We start from the raw sequence: 16,307 nt of genomic DNA on the forward strand, positions 1-16,307 counted from the left end.
AGAAATCCCTCATTCAACACCCAGAGCTTTGGTCATGGTACATTAGCAAGTTCCATCTCCTGCAGGTTAGACTTAGGAGTAAATGTATTAACCATCTGTTTTTTATTCTAAATCAAAATTACTGATGGGTATAGATGATTTGTTGCTGTCATTTTGCTGTTGGTATTGACCTTTCCAATCTAAACAAAAAAATGTATGGAGTCTCCCCTCCCAAATCAGTTACCAGCCTCCAACCACTCAGACTGGGCTAGTCTTGGAAAATAGTGGGAAAACACGTTGTGGGTTTCCCCCTATTTTCCAAAAACCAGCCCCAGGCTGAAGCAGCCAGAGGGCATGCCACTATAGCAGGGAGACACACAATGTACTGTAGGTTTCCCCTGCCATACCATTAACCAGCTTCAAACAGGTTAGCCCAGGGCTGGAATCATAAGGGTAGTGGTGACCCACACAAAAAAGGGGGTTCCCCTTCCCCAGGATCCAGGGCTGCCATCAGAAATGATGGGGCCCGGGACTGACCCTCACGAGGGCCCCTCCCCCTACTGTTTGACCCCCCCCCCTTCCCTGCATTCCCCAAACTACCTTTTGAGGGGGTCTGGGTGGTTGTAGTGAGGATCAGGGGACAAGGTCAGCTGCCTGCCTGCCTGCCTGCATATCGGCAGGCAGCCATGGAGAGAAAGAGCCGCGGTCATATTCTTAATACAGAGCCGGCCATAAGCCAATCGGAGCTCACAGACCAGCAGCCAATCAGAAGCTGCCACTTGGCAGCGCATGATTGGCTGCCGGTCCATAAGCTCCGATTGGCTCACGTCCGGCTCTGTATTAAGAATATGACCGCTGGCCGCGGCTCATCCTCTGTTCTTCCATGGCTGCCTGCCGATGCGCAGGCAGGCAGCTGACCTGGCCCCCTGATCCACACTACAACCACCCGGGCCCCATCTTACCCCAGGCTCGGGACTGGAGTACCCGTTGTCCCACCTTGATGGCGGGCCTGCCAGGATCTACCAGCTCTGAGCTGAAAGCCCAGGTCTATTCTCTTGTGGTTGTGGGTGCAGGTTTAATGGTAAATAAATAGTTAACTAATATTGTTTTTAACAGGTGGCCTTTAATTCCCAGCAAGCCTGCACTGGCATGGTAGCACTAGTTGAATCCCTAGTGCCAGAATGCCCAGACATTAAGGGTCTGATGGCATCTGTATCCAGTCATAAAAAAAAAGAAAAAAGAAAAGACACACAAATGTTGTATAATTTGAATAAATAAACACTCCGCCACACATTGTTAATTTTCCAATTGGCTACTTATATCTTTCTACAATCGGGACCTTTTAAGGCCATGTAGGCATCTATAGTAGTAAAAATACAAACCAACAAACTGTCCCTTTGCAGGGTCACTCTTGATCACTATTTTTAAAATGAATTGCGTAGTGTTGATTGGTTGAGAGTGGCGCTCCCATGACCAAAAACCCAAAATTGACCTTTAGTAAATTTCTCCCCCAGAGGCTACCCTGGGGCACATACTGGTATCTTACACAACAACCATCCCTCTGGCATTTGTCCCACAAGAATTTTTGCAGACAGGGATGAATTGCTGAGGATGTAGGCATCATGAGATGAACCAGGATAGCCAGTTACAATACTCATGATTTTAAAATTCATTATATCATCCAGCCAAAGTGTCCAATATTGTGCTCTGTTGCTATCTATTTTATATTTATGGAATAAGTATGATGTCTATAAGTATAAATATGTGCACTATTGGCATGAAGCTGCTGATGGTGCTCTGATTTGCATTGTGCATTTATGTGCACAACGGGGGTAATTCAGAGTTGATCGCAGCAGGAAATTTGTTAGCAATTGGGCAAAACCATGTGCACTGCAGGGGGGGCAGATATAACATTTGCAGAGAGAGATACATTTGGGTGGGTTATTTTGTTTCTGTGCAGGGTAACTATCAGGCTCCGGAGCCTTACCTACGGCGGGTGCTCCCACGGGTTACCGTCCCGCTGGTTGGCGCGGCTGCGGCGGCAGGGAGCTGCTGGCGGCGGGTCCTTCTGGATGGATGTGCGGCTGCCAAGGGCCGGGGGCCAAGGGTCTGGAGAGCTGGGCACTGCGGCACGGATCGCTGCGGTAAGGTCCTCTAGTGGTGACACAGTATAGCATGTCAGAGACAGAAGATGGCTAAAACTGTGTGCTAACAGCTAAGTATATCTCCTGTGCTGGGGGCAGCCATGTTGGAGACCAGAGTATTACCAATGAAGTTCCCAATCTGTGACCAGTCAATCCTGCGTGTTCTCCCCTTACAAAAGGGGGCTGGCTCAGAGGGAGAGTGCCAGTGCTTCAAGTTACCGCATTGTGAAAGGTTCTCCAGCTCTGTGCTCCCAGGTTACTTCTGGTTCCCTGGTCCTGGTTGCTCTCATCCATCGGTTACCTAAATGCTGCTGCAGTCCTGCTGTCTAAGTCCGTTGCCACTCGTGGAAGCGGTCATGGGGTCCCAGGTCGTAGAGCAGCATAGAGCAGCTCCAGGTGCTAACGGCGGTTCCCGCAGATGTCTTCATTTCTTCAAAGTCCAAGTTCTTCAGCCTCGTCTTTCAATCACAAACGACGTCTTCATTTCTTCAAAGTCCAAGTTCTTCAGCCCTGTCTTTCAATCACAAACCACAGTCTTCATTTCTTCAAAGTACAAGTTCTTCAGCCTGGTCTTTCAATCACAATCCACAGTCTTCATTTCTTCAAAGTCCAAGTTCTTCAGCCTCGTCTTTCAATTACAAACCACAGTCTTCATTTTACTTCAAAGTCCAAGTTCTTCAGCCTCGTCTTTTAATCATAAAACACAGTCTTCAGTTCTTCTTTACCGGAGTTCTTCAGCTTCACTCTTCAAGTCATTTAACCATAGACTCTAATTCTTCCAGTTTCTTCAATTGCTCCAACATTCGTGTACAGTCTGATTATTCATTAAAACTACAGTTATCTTCCTACGAAGTCCTCCTTTTCTTTATGCCCTCTGGCCAACGTTAACACTTAGTTTGGCTTCCACCCCATGAGGAAAAATTACATTCAGCCACCTCGTTTACTCTTCTCACAGGTATGCTGTCCCTTCAGCCAAAACTCGGTTGTCGGAACCCCAACTTACGCCGAGCGTGACAGTAAATACTGGCTGCTTTATTTTTACACTGCAATTTAGATTTCAGATTAAACACACCCCACCCAAATGTAACTCTCTCTGCACATGTTATATCTGCCCCACCTGTAGTGCACATGGTTTTGCCCAACTGCTAACAAATTTGCTGCTGCGATCAACTCTGAATTAGGTAGAACATACCATAACCTTGGACACCCATTATTTCAACTTCCACACTGCCCTACATGCTTTTGGGTACTTAAAAAGTAATCACTATCAATTTCCTACATTAGAATGGTGTTTAGAAGCCAAAATTGAATGTCTAACATCATTTTAAACATTTGGGGGTTTTAGATTAGATTTTGAGTTCGACTGTAAAGTTGATTTGCAAATGAATTTTAGTAAATTAGGGAATTATAGTTTGGGCTATGGGAAAACATTGATGTTTTTCAGAAATTTGATTTCTATTGGGATGCGAGTTAAATTTGGCTTTAGAATCGATTTGACATTCAATGTCTTTAGTAAATCTCTTCAATTCAAATCGAATGGAAATCGAATGCCAAATCCCCTGAAACTCCAAAATCGAATTTTAGTAAATATACCCCCAGGTCACAGCTGGGTCTTTAAGGGCTGAAAACTCAGGATTGTAAGAGAGTTTTCAAATGGTGGAAGAAAAAGTCTCAGGAGGCAAACACTTGTGCTTTATAGTTATGATTAATATGTTTGTATTTCCATTTGTGATTAGCTGGTTTACAATTAATGTATCAATTGCAGACAGTCTTCCATTGTAATTCTTCCAAATGTGTCTTTTCCATGTACTTTCCAGCTAAGTTTCCTGTTGAAAAACAAATACATGTATGTTTTAAAAGCTTTTCTGGAAACACACAGCACCTTCTTCCTAGTTGGGAGCAAATAAAAACCGTGTTGCTCTGCAATTGAAGCAGATTTAAAATGTGCAGACAGATTTAAATTCTGAGGGGGAGGGGGGGGGTCCTAGCTAATATTCAAATTGCAGTGTACAAATAGAGCTGTGCAGCCTGTGTGGGTTACATGCAAATGCTGTCAGTGTTCATACCCCTTGCATTGCAGCACTGTTTGTTACAGGTGCAGAGATACACCAAAACAGCCTTATTCACTCTTAAGTGGTGGTTTATAATAGCTGTAGAGGGTATCCGGTCTCTAGGTCGACCACACTTAGGTCGACAATGTCTAGGTCGACCACTATTGGTCGACAGTAACTAGGTCCACAATGTCTCTAGATCGACGTGTTCTAGGTCGACAGGTCAAAAGGTCAACACGAGTTTTTCACATTTTCTTCTTCTTTTTTTAACTGTTTCATACTTAATGATCCACGTGGACTACAATTGGGAATAGTAACCTGTGCCGAGTGCAGCAGCAGCGCAATGAGGCACCTTGCCCGAAGCATGGCGAGCAAAGTGAGCCATGTGAGGGGACACGGTGCACCAGTTGGGGTTCCCCGTCAATGTATGGCAAAAACTACACCAAAGAAAATAAAAAAACTCACATCAACCTTTTGACCTGTCTACCTAGAATATGTTGAATATGTCGACCTAGAAACCCTGTCGACCTAGTTACTGTTGACCAATACTGGTGGTCCTAGACACTGTCGACATAAGTGTGGTCGACTTTCCATACCACACCCCTGTAGAGGGTCCTGTTTATGTGTTTATGATGTTAAGTTTGAGGGTGGCACTTACTTTCAGAGTGATAACCTCCTGCGTCGTCTAGCAATTTCTTGTTCAGCAATTGGACTGGCTGAGCTGAATGGCTTTAGTGTGGCATACCTTTACATTCTATTAACACTTTTCACTTATTAATTTTTGAACACTATTTCTCTATTTTAATTACATTTCTTTTTGTATCACCTTCTCTATAGCTTCGGCTTCCTAAATACTAATTTATTAACACTATAGTTTTTTCACTGGTATGCTGCCCTGGGCTTTCTGGCTTATGCTGGTATTTTGGGGTGCCACACAATGCACCTAGATTTAGCGCTAGGGACCCCAAATATACAGAGACACCTTGATGCGGCTTTGGGGCTTAGTCACACATTTGCGCAAATATGTGTAACCAAGATCTCTGAATTATAATATTATGTGGGATTTATACCTGGTTACTGTTATCATTCAGGGTGCTGGGGGAAACAATGTCTCTCTTTTTTTCTTGCTTAGAAATACCCCTCCCTTTCGAGCACCTGAAAGATATCATTAAGCTGATTGAGCATCTACCATTATATATGTTTGTTCAGCAATTGGACACAATCTTACTGAGCAATTAGGCCAAATCCACACAAAGGGGTTTTTTTCTTATAAGGAGTGACAGAGAATGAAACAGAGCTGAAAAATGCTTGTATAATTTTTTCATGCTCATTCATGTTAATATTACCACCAATATGTGCTGGTGTTTTTATTGTAATGGTTGTGTTAATGTCTCCTGGGCTGATGCAGAGGGTATCTGTGCCCAGTCACTATCCAGTAACCAGCATTATAAGTGCAGACTTGCACCAGCCCAATCCTTGGTGTAAATGTTCAGCCTGAAAACAGGCATATCTTCACGTATGTATGCCCACTTCTGCATACTACTCACTACATTTTGCCTAACAGATACCTGTTACCACCCAGTTACACTCCTTCAGGCTCAAATGAAAATGCATCCAAGTTGTGTATAGCTCCAGATGCATATGCATGTCTATGTAGTACAAAAACACACAAGAACCGGACGTGGAGTTATCTTGCTCTCTAAATTAAATTACTTGAATTTACAGTATGTGCTAGCCAGGAAAGTCAGAAGGGGGGTTATCTCTGCACAATAAATGTCTGAAATGGGGTATCTCCTGCAATGATATACACAACCCAAATATATGTTAAGATAAGACGAGATACGCAGTAAAGGAAGTAATGATTTTTCTCTATCAAGCCAATGTTATAGGCTTAACTTGGTTGGGCTTAAGAGTATCTGATGCACATATGACATAAATCTGGAGCGCATATACATATATAGAAAGTCCCTGTATATCTCATCCTCACCATTCTGCAGCCCCTGTGTCTCTCATTCTCACCATTCCCCAGCCCTTGTGTCTCTCAGCCTCACCATTCCCCAGCACCTGTGTCTCCTAGCCTCACCATTCCACGACCACTGTGTTCTCAGCCTCACCATTCCCCAGCCCTGTGTCTGCAGCTCCAAACCCCCCCCCCCCCCCCCCCACTCACACTAATAGCTGCAGTGTCAAGAAAAGTAAAAATAATATATACACTGTATATAAATATATTACTTTACTTGAAACTGCAGCTATTATACACAGATATTATAAGCTTACTTACTGACTGTCGCACGTCAGGCCAGTGCCGGCTCCTGTTCTTGGTTGATGTGTGTGCTTTGTGTGCAGACTGCTGTGTGTGCAGGCTGCAGATGTAGCTAGTCCTGGAGGTGGCAACAGACGGGGTAGAGGCGGAGCCGTCAGTCATGCTGATGGCTCCGAAAAGGCTTTAGGGAGGAGCTGCTGCGGCTGGTCATGCACAGCAGCTCCTCTGTCGGCCATTTTTCTTTAAGTTCTTTAAGTTCAGAAGCTGTAACGCTGCCCGACCAGAGCTGAACTCTGATCGCTGCAGCAGGGCCTGCAGAGCGGAGGAGGGGCAAGTGAAGGGCAGCCATAAAGGGACCAATCCAGATAAAACCATCCCAGTTGGCTAATCTACACCTGTACAGATTAGTGTTTAAGGTTATGAAAAATGGTTGTTATTGGTTACTTATATACTAGATTGAATAACAATATACATAACATAACAGTATTCTATGTACTATCTACTTACCAAAAACAAACATGCACTTAGAATGGCTGCTTTCATTTTTATATCGAGGTCCAGTGGAAAGTGAATATCACGAATTGTTGCTTGTGGACAAAATGGAATCCCAGAATGGTTTATGACAGCTCTTCCAACTTGATAGTTCCCAGCAATAGAAGTTATCTATAATTGTGAAAGTTTTAGTGACATAATTGAGCTTTTTCAAGTAAATCTAGACTAAAGCATTTGTCAAAGAAAATTATAAATTGTATGCTATAGAGTTATAGTCCAAACTTAGGGCCTAATTCAGACCTGATCACAGCAGGAAAATTGTTCTCTAATGGGCAAAACCATGTTACACTGCAGGTGAGGCAGATGTAACATGTGCAGAGAGAGTTATATTTGGGTGGGGTGTATTCAAACTGAAATCTAAATTGCAGTGTAAAAATAAAGCAGCCAGTATTTACCATGCACAGAAACAATATGGGTGTGGTATATAGACAGTCATTAGTTAGACCAGCGGTGGCCAAACCGCGGCTTTCATCCTCCGCATGCAGCTCGATCCGCTGCCCGACACACACAGCCCAGCGCACACAGACTTCTAAGGTCTCCGGTGTGTGAGGGGAGGAAGGAGGAGAGCGCAGCGCACGCCTCTCCTGCCCCTCTGATTCCGGCGGCGGTGTCTATATTCAATTCGGCGCCGGCCCATGAGCCAATCAGAGCTCGCGGTCCGGCAGCTAAGGCTCCTGATTGGCTGCCGGACTGCGAGCTCTGATTGGCTCACAGGCCGGCGCAGAATTGAAGATAGGCACTGCCGCCGGAGTCAGAGGGGCAGGAGAGGCGCGTGCTGCGCTCTCCTCCCCTCCCTCCACAGCAGCAGCATGGTGAGCAGCACTTTGGGGGGGGGGGGGGGGGAGCCACTGTGGGGACATGTGCTTCTGCACTTGGGGCATGGCTGGCACTGTGGGGGCATGTGTATCTGCACTGGGGGCATAGCTGGCACTGTGGGGGCATGTGTATCTGCACTGGGGGCATAGCTGGCAATGTGGGGGCATGTGTATCTGCACTGGGGGCATAGCTGGCACTGTGGGGGCATGTGTATCTGCACTTGGGGCATAGCTGGCACTGTGGGGGCATGTGTATCTGCACTTGGGGCATAGCTGGCACTGTGGGGACATGTGCTTCTGCACTTGGGGCATAGCTGGCACTGTGGGGGCATGTGCTTCTGCACTGGGGGCATAGCTGGCACTGTGGGGGCATGTGTATCTGCACTGGGGGCATAGCTGGCAATGTGGGGGCATGTGTATCTGCACTGGGGGCATAGCTGGCACTGTGGGGGCATGTGTATCTGCACTTGGGGCATAGCTGGCACTGTGGGGGCATGTGTATCTGCACTGGGGGCATAGCTGGCACTGTGGGGACATGTGTATCTGCACTGGGGGCATATCTGGCACTGTGGGGGCATGTGTGTATGCCCAGGGCATATCTGGCACTAAGGACATGTGTATCTGGCACTGGGGGCATATCTGGCACTGGGGGGCATATCTGTCACTATAAGGACGTGTATCTGGGACAGGGGGCATAGCTGGCACTGTAAGGACATGTCTATCTGGCACTGGGGGCATAGCTGGCACTGTGGGGACATGTGGATCTGCACTGGGGGCATATCTGGCACTGTAAGGACATGTGTATCTGGCACTGGGGGCATAGCTGGTACTGGGGCATATCTGGCACTGGGGGCATATCTGGCACTGTAAGGACATGTGTATGTGGCATTGGGGGCATGGCTGGTACTGGGGCATATCTGGCACTGGGGACATATCTGGCACTGTAAGGACATGCATAGCTGGCCCTGTGGGGACATGTGTATGCGCACTGGGGACATATCTGGCACTCTTGGGGCATGTGTATCTGGCACTAGGGCATAGCTGGCACTGTGTGGACATGTGTATCTGGCACTGGGGGCATACCTGGCACTGTGGGGACATGTGTATCTGGCACTGGGGGCATACCTGGCACTGTAAGGACATGTATCTGGCACTGGGGGCATGTGTATCTGCACTGGGGGCATAGCTGGCACTGTGGGGACATGTGGATCTGCACTGGGTGGCATAGCTGGCACTGTGGGGACATGTGGATCTGCACTGGGGGCATATCTGGCACTGTAATGACATGTGTATCTGGCACTGGGGGCATAGCTGGCACTGGGGCATATCTGGCACTGGGGGCATATCTGGCACTGTAAGGACATGTGTATCTGGCATTGGGGGCATAGCTGGCACTGGGGCATATCTGGCACTGGGGGCATATCGGGCACTGTAAGGACATGTGAATCTGGCACTGGGGGCATGGCTGGTACTGGGGCATATCTGGCACTCTTGGGGCATATCTGGCACTGTAAGGACATGCATAGCTGGCACTGTGGGGCATGTTTATCTGCACTGGCGACATATCTGGCACTCTTGGGGCATGTGTATCTGGCCCTGGGGCATAGCTGGCACTGTGGGGACATGTGTATCTGGCACTGGGGGCATAGCTGGCACTGTGGGGACATGTGTATCTGGCACTGGGGGCATATCTGGCACTGTAAGGACATGTGTATCTGGCACTGGGGGCATATTTGGCACTAGGGGCATATCTGGCACAATGGGGGCATATGTATCTGGCACTCTGGGAACATGTGTATCTGGCACTGGAGGCATATCTGGCACTGTGGGGGCATGTGTATCTGGCATTGGGGGTATATCTGGCACTGTGGTGCATATATGTATTTGGCACTGTGGGGGCATACATGTATTTGGCACTGTGGGGGCATACATGTATTTGGCACTGTGTGGAATATATGTATTTGGCACTGTATGTAATATATGTATTTGGCACTGTGGGGCATATATGTATATGGCACTGTGGGGGCATGTGTATCTGGTACTGTGGGGGCATGTGTATCTGACACTGGGGGCATATATTTATCTGGCTCTGTGTGGACATATGTGTATCTGGCACTGTGGAGGGCGTATATGTATCTGGCACTGTGGAGGAACCCATTTTTTGGCATTTTTATATGTATGTGGCACTGTACTGGGGCATTATATGTATGTGGCACTGTACAACATGACTAAAAACGGGGTTATGACACAAGGTCATACTCCTACAAATGTCATACCGAAATTTGTGTGCACAAAAATGGGATGTGGCTTTGTGACAACTAGGCCACGTCCCCATTTTTGTGCACGCGCCTGATATTGTCTCTTGACCTTTACTACGGATCATTTCTGGCTCTTTGCCTCTGACTGGTTGGCCACCCCTGAGTTAGACACTATATGGTCAACAGTCAAAAGTCCGGCAGGGTCAAAAGTCAGACAGGGTCAAAAGTCAGACAGGGTCAAAAGTCTGACAGGGTCAAAAGTCAGACATTTTGACTGTCTGACTTTTGACTGTCTGACTTTTGACCCTGTCTGACTTTTGACCCTGTCTGACTTTTGACTATCGACCATATAGTGTCTAACTAATGACTGTCTATCTTTTAACTGTCTGTCTATAGACAGGAGCCCAACATTATACCCCACCCAAATCTTAAGGTGTGTACAAATGGTGAGTTTCGGGCTAAACCCCGATTCTCATTATGCAATAAGGACCAGGCCCGGCGGCAGGGGGGGTCAAAGGGTACACTCATATGGGGCCCTGAGGATCAGGGTGGGGAGGCAAGAATCAGGGGCACAAAAAATGTTTAAGCAGCACCTAAGAATGCTGTGGGCTCTATGCAGCGGGTAGGGCAGCAGCACAGCTGCTGGACACTGCTGGATCCAGTGGAGACACGTGGCGGAGGTGCAATGTGATGAAGCGACAGGCAAGTGGCATTGTCAGCAGTACTGATAATAAGTCAAATTGACTCATTACAGTCAGGGCCGGCAACAGAAATCTTGGAGGCCCCATACAATGATATCTCTGGGGGCCCCCTACACCCTCAACTCCCCCCCTTGATATGTACAATATATATGTTGTGTTGAAAATTAATTACCTTTTAATTAATTTGTGGGCGGCCCGGAGTGCATGGAGCCAGAGCCAGCCCTAACCAATTTGATGCCCTAGGCAAGATTTTGTCTGCTGCCCCCTAGAACCACCGCTAGTTCCACCTCTGACCCATCACTCCTCTCCCAGCACAGCACCCATCACCCAGCAGCACAGATCAACAGTCAGAAACACCCATCACCCCTCAGTCATAGCAATACTCATTTTATTGCCCTGTGCCAGCAAGAGCATGGGTGACACACCCTATTTTAAAGAGGGACAGGGTGAGCCGCAGATGCGCACCCCAAAAAAGGGTGTGTTCTTGCTGGGATAGTACCGCCAATTCAAATTACATCACACAATAGTGCAACCTTATTCACCATATCACATGATAGTGTCTCTTATTGACATTACATCACACAGTAGTGTCGCTTATTCACATTACACCATACCATATTGCCCTCATTCACATCACACTGTATTGTGCAGAGGGTGGGGAGAGAAAGAAAGAAAGAAAGAAAGAAAGAAAGAAAGAAAGAAAGAAAGAAAGAAAGAAAGAAAGAAAGAAAGAAAGAAAGAAAGAAAGAAAGAAAGAAAGAAAGAAAGAAAGAAAAAAAGAAAGAAAGAAAGGTGGGAGAGAGAGAGAGAGATGTGAGAGAGAGACAAAGAAAGAAAAAGAGGGGAGAGAGAGAGAGAGTGGTAAAAGAGGGTGAGATTGGGTTGAGAGATAGAGCAGAGGAGAGAAATAGAGAGGGGAGAGAGAGGGGTGTGTGAGAGAGAGAGGGGGCGAGAGAGAGAGGGAAGGGAGAGAGAAAGAAAAAGAGAAGTTAAAGAGGGAGAGAAAAACAGAGAGCGGGGGGAGGGAGAGATAGATAAAGAGAAAGAAAAGTGAGGGACGAGGGTGGGAGGGTTGAGAGAAAGAAAGAGGGGGAGAAATAAAAATAGAAGAGAAACAAATAGAGGTGTGTGTGTGTGTGTGTGTGTGTGTGTGTGTGTGTGTGTGTGTGTGTGTGTGAGAGAGAGAGAGAGAGAGAGAGAGAGAGAGAGAGAGAGAGAGAGAGAGGCTAAGAGAGCTAGGTGAGAGAAGGGGAAAGAGATAGACAGGGAAAGAAAGAGAGAAAGAGAGAGAGAGGTTGTGTGTGGGAGATAGTGGGGGAGAAAGAAACAGGGAGAGGTGGGAGGGAGTGAAAAAGAGTGAGAGAGAGAGGTGAGGGGTGGGGGGGAGAGAGACAAATAAAAAGAGAAAGGGGAGAAAGTGGAGGTGAGGGTTGAGAGAGAGATGGAGAGAGAGAGGCATGTGTGAGAGGGAGAGAGAGGGTGGATGGACAGTTGAGACATGCACCACTGTACCTCCTAATCCCCCCCTCCCCGCCAGTACAAATGGAACTGTGTACTTTGCTCTGTCCCCCTACCCCAGTACATGCATCACTGTCTCCCTACACCCCTCCTTCAGTACAGGCAGCAGAGCAGACCAGGTTTGGAACCAGTTTGGATGTTTGAGGCATACCATGCATCCTCTTATTGTGTCAGTCAGCCATGAATCTGTATAGAATACATACAATGAGGAATTGTCAATATAAGCACTGCTACATACTTTTACAAAATATGGAACCATATTTAAGTATTGAACAACTGTGACTATACCTACATTGTGTGTCATTCTCAGTGGTGATAGTCAAGCAGCCTTAACATCTACGTACTTTGACAGGGGTGAAAAAAACCTGAAGAAGTCATCATCACAGGAAAGAAATGCCCCTCCAGTTGCACACACCTCACAATGACTTCAAGTTTCTCCAACTGGCAGGGTGTGTGAGAGTGTGCAGGCAGAACTGCATACCTCCATCAGCAGCGGGTCCCACTGTCATCAGTGTCAGCATCAGCAGCAGAACAGTCCAGATCCAACCCCATCTAGTGTTCGCGCCGGGTACGGCCACTACAGCGTGACATCGAGCCCCGGCAACAGCATCATCACATGCAAGGAGGTGCGGAGGGGGAGAAAGTATAAGGGGAGGAGCTGGACCAGCTGGACCACCTCCTGCACTGTTATGGCCCACAGCCAGCCACAGCAAACTGTAATGAGTCAATTTGACTTATTATCAGTACTGCTGACAATGCCACTTGACTGTTGCTTCATCGCATCGCACCACCGCCACGTATCTCCACTGGATACAGCAGTGTCCAGCAGCTGTGCTGCTGCCCTGCCCGCTGCATGGAGCCCACAGTATTCTTAGGTGCTACTTAAATATTTTTTGTGACCCTGATGCTCGGGGCCCCCCTGATCCTCCCTCCCCTGTCCCTCACTTTTCTTTCTCTTTATCTATCTCTCTCTCCCCCCCGCTCTCTGTTTTTCTCTCCCTCTTTAACCTCTCTTTTTCTTTCTCTCTCCCTTCCCCCTCTCTCTCACACACACCCCTCTCACTCAACTCTCTATTTCTCTCCTCTTCTCTATCTCTCAACCCACTCTCCCCCTTTTTTACCACTCTCTCTCTCTCTCTCACATCTCTCTTTTTCTTTCTTTGTCTCTTTCTCTCTCACATCTCTCTCTACCACCTCTTTCATTCTTTCTTCGTCCCCTCTCCCTCTACACCCTCCCTGTGCACAACACAGTGTCCTATGACGTCATCGCGCACCGCACAGTAAAGGACCTCTCCACGAAGGGAAACTAGACGCATACGCGTCTAGTTTCCCTTCACATCGGCCAGCGGCAGCGCGGGGGGGGGGGGGGGGGCAGGGGGCAGCGGGCAGCGGCCAGCGGCAGCGGGGGGCACACAGCAGCAGCGGATCTTGCCCTGGTGCGGCGCCCTCCGGATGGCGCCCTGCGACCTCCGGAAGGCGGCGCCCCGGGCAAAAGTCCTGCTTGCCCGTGGCAAGATCCGCTACTGCTTGCTGGCACAGGGCAATAAATGAGGATTGCTATGGGTGAGGGGTGATGGGTGTTTCTGCCTGTTGATCTGTGCTGCTGGGTGATGGGTGCTGTGCTGGTAGAGGAGTGCAGGGTCAGAGGTGGAACTAGCGGTGGTTCTAGGGGGCAGCAGATAAAATCTTGCCTAGGGCATCAAATTGGTTGGGGCACAGTGAGGGCAGGATATGGGGGTACAGGGAGAGAGGGGAGGTGTTGGGGCACAGGGAGAAGGGGGAGGTGTTGGGACCCAAGGAGAAGGTAAGTGTTGGGGCACAGAGAAAGGTGGATGTATTGGAACACAGAGAGAGGGGAGATGTTGGGGTACAGATATGGGGGCGCAGGGTATGGCCTGAGCAATAATAAGTATTCTCACACTGGCCCTCCCCTGGCTGTCAGGCCCTGTATGGTGACTGGTATGCAGGGATCACACCCCTGGTGCCGGTGACTGGGGGTTACTGAGCTCGGGTTCCCAGAGGCCGGCACACGGGGATGGCAGTGACCAGCAGCTCAGAGTTGACGCCTCCCGCTCGTGCTCAGACACTGCAGGAAATTAGGCGGGGGGCGGAGCGCACAGGGAAGGCAGCTTCAGCGTTGCCCGCTGTGTAAATTTATAGTAGCAGTGCCGGATGCACCGCTGCTAATACAGCGCGGGTGGACTGGATGGCGCCTCTCTCATGTTTTGGGGGAGTGAGCTGCCTCCTTGCCCCTCCCCCCCCATTCCAACGCCCCTGATTGTAAGCACAATGTAACAGTTCTATAAACAGATGCAGATAATCCAAGCTTGAATTTACAAAACACCCTAGTAAATTAACATAATTTAAAAACAATAATATTTAAGAATACAAAGGTGTTTTCTGCATGGGCTATAGGGCAAATACAGGGATTTATAAAGGGGTGTATTTATTTTTTCCCAGATTTGTAAAACTCTGTTTCAAATGTATCAATTTAAGCTAAACAATGCATTGTAAACAGGCTCGTACTGGCCCACAGGGGTACAGGGGAAACCACCGGTGGGCCCCACTGCCTGGGGGCCCACCTCATGCTCTAAGGATCAGGTTCCAGACTGCACACTTGAATTATACATTATACATATGTTACATTATACTGGACTATGGTGTATTTTCTACAGTGCATTGCTGTTATTAATCTGGTACATTATCATGCATGCAGCAGCTGAATTTACTGTATATATTTATGAAGGGGCCCAAAAGTTGCACCCTCTAATGGTTAGTCAAACCAATGAGGTGGCAGGCCACACCCCCTCTGCAGACTGGCCACACCCCCAACATGGCCCCCTAACACTGCATTTCCCCGGTGGGCCCTACATGCCCCAGTCAGACACTGGTTGTAAATAATTGCCCTTTTAAAAATACGTCCGAGTTCAGCTGGCATCCAGCACGGCTGCCGAACTCGGACTTCATTACATCTCGGCACATGTCTCTCTTTCTGCTAAATCAGCTCTGACCAACATCTCCTTTCATGTAGTGTAACAATGATGATTCCAATTATCACTGTTATAGTACATGTAGAGGTACTTAAAAAACAATGGAGTTGAACGATAGGCTGGAGAGATACTTAAAACGACAGAAAATATATAAAATTGACCCTGCTTCCTAATTGGAGTCATATTCACCTGAAAAGTATTTGAACAAAATGAGGGCTCGACCATTTTCAGTATATCAGCCCCATTTTCATTCTGAATTTTTAGTGTCTTTGAAAAAAATGTTTTTGCAATGTAGGCCATGGGAACTCCAGAAGGTGTCCGCACTTGTACCTATATAAAACAAAACCGATAGATTGAAAACATTTGCATAAATCTCTCAGTATACAATGCATCCTTATCCTGAAACAAGAACTTCATTACGTAGACCCATTGCACATGGGTGGTCATTCCGAGTTGTTCGCTCGTTGCCGTTTTTTGCAACGGAGCGATTAGGTGGAAAATGCGCATGCGCACGGTACGCAGCGCGCATGCGTTCAGTAATTTAACACAAAACTTTGGAGATTTGCACAAGCTCGAGCGACATTTTTTTATTGCTCGAGTGATCGTAGTGTGATTGACAGGAAGTGGGTGTTTCTGGGTGGAAAGAGAGAAAAGTACCAACCAATCAGCTTGTAATTGTCATTTTTCAAACACAGCCTATAAACTGACATTTAGGAGCTGACAAAATACCGACATTTAAAGTACCGACAAGGTCAAAATACCAACATGTAAAATGCTGACAGGTCAAAATACCAACATGCGGTTTTCATTGTTTTTTTGTGTGTATGTCGACATAGGTCTACATGGACACCATATAAGTGTACTGCATCCCCTTGCATGGCTCGCTGCGCTCGCCATGCTTCGGGCACGGTGCCTCACTGCGCTTGGCACACTATTATATTCCCCCTCCAGGTCCACTGGGATGGTAAAGTATGATCAAGTCGGTTTCAATGAAAAAATCATGAAAAACTCATGTCAGCATTTTGACCTGTCGGCA

The 16,307-nt window shown here is 47.5% G+C and overlaps 1 protein-coding gene across 1 annotated transcript in view; it reads right to left on the bottom strand.

Annotated features, from left to right (window-relative positions):
• Positions 1-3,878: 3,878 nt before the first annotated feature.
• LOC134911302 (phospholipid scramblase 1-like) overlaps positions 3,879-16,307 on the bottom strand; it is a 48,365-nt gene continuing 35,936 nt past the window's right edge. The window contains exons 3-5 of the mRNA XM_063919573.1: positions 15,461-15,601; positions 6,945-7,100; positions 3,879-3,949 (exon numbers count right to left, since the gene is read on the bottom strand). Coding sequence (XP_063775643.1) covers positions 3,941-3,949; positions 6,945-7,100; positions 15,461-15,601 — 306 coding nt within the window. The 3' untranslated portion in view covers positions 3,879-3,940. The remainder of the gene's footprint in view (positions 3,950-6,944; positions 7,101-15,460; positions 15,602-16,307) is intronic.

This window comes from Pseudophryne corroboree, chromosome 4, assembly GCF_028390025.1.
Source record: "Pseudophryne corroboree isolate aPseCor3 chromosome 4, aPseCor3.hap2, whole genome shotgun sequence".
Lineage (NCBI taxonomy): Eukaryota > Metazoa > Chordata > Amphibia > Anura > Myobatrachidae > Pseudophryne > Pseudophryne corroboree.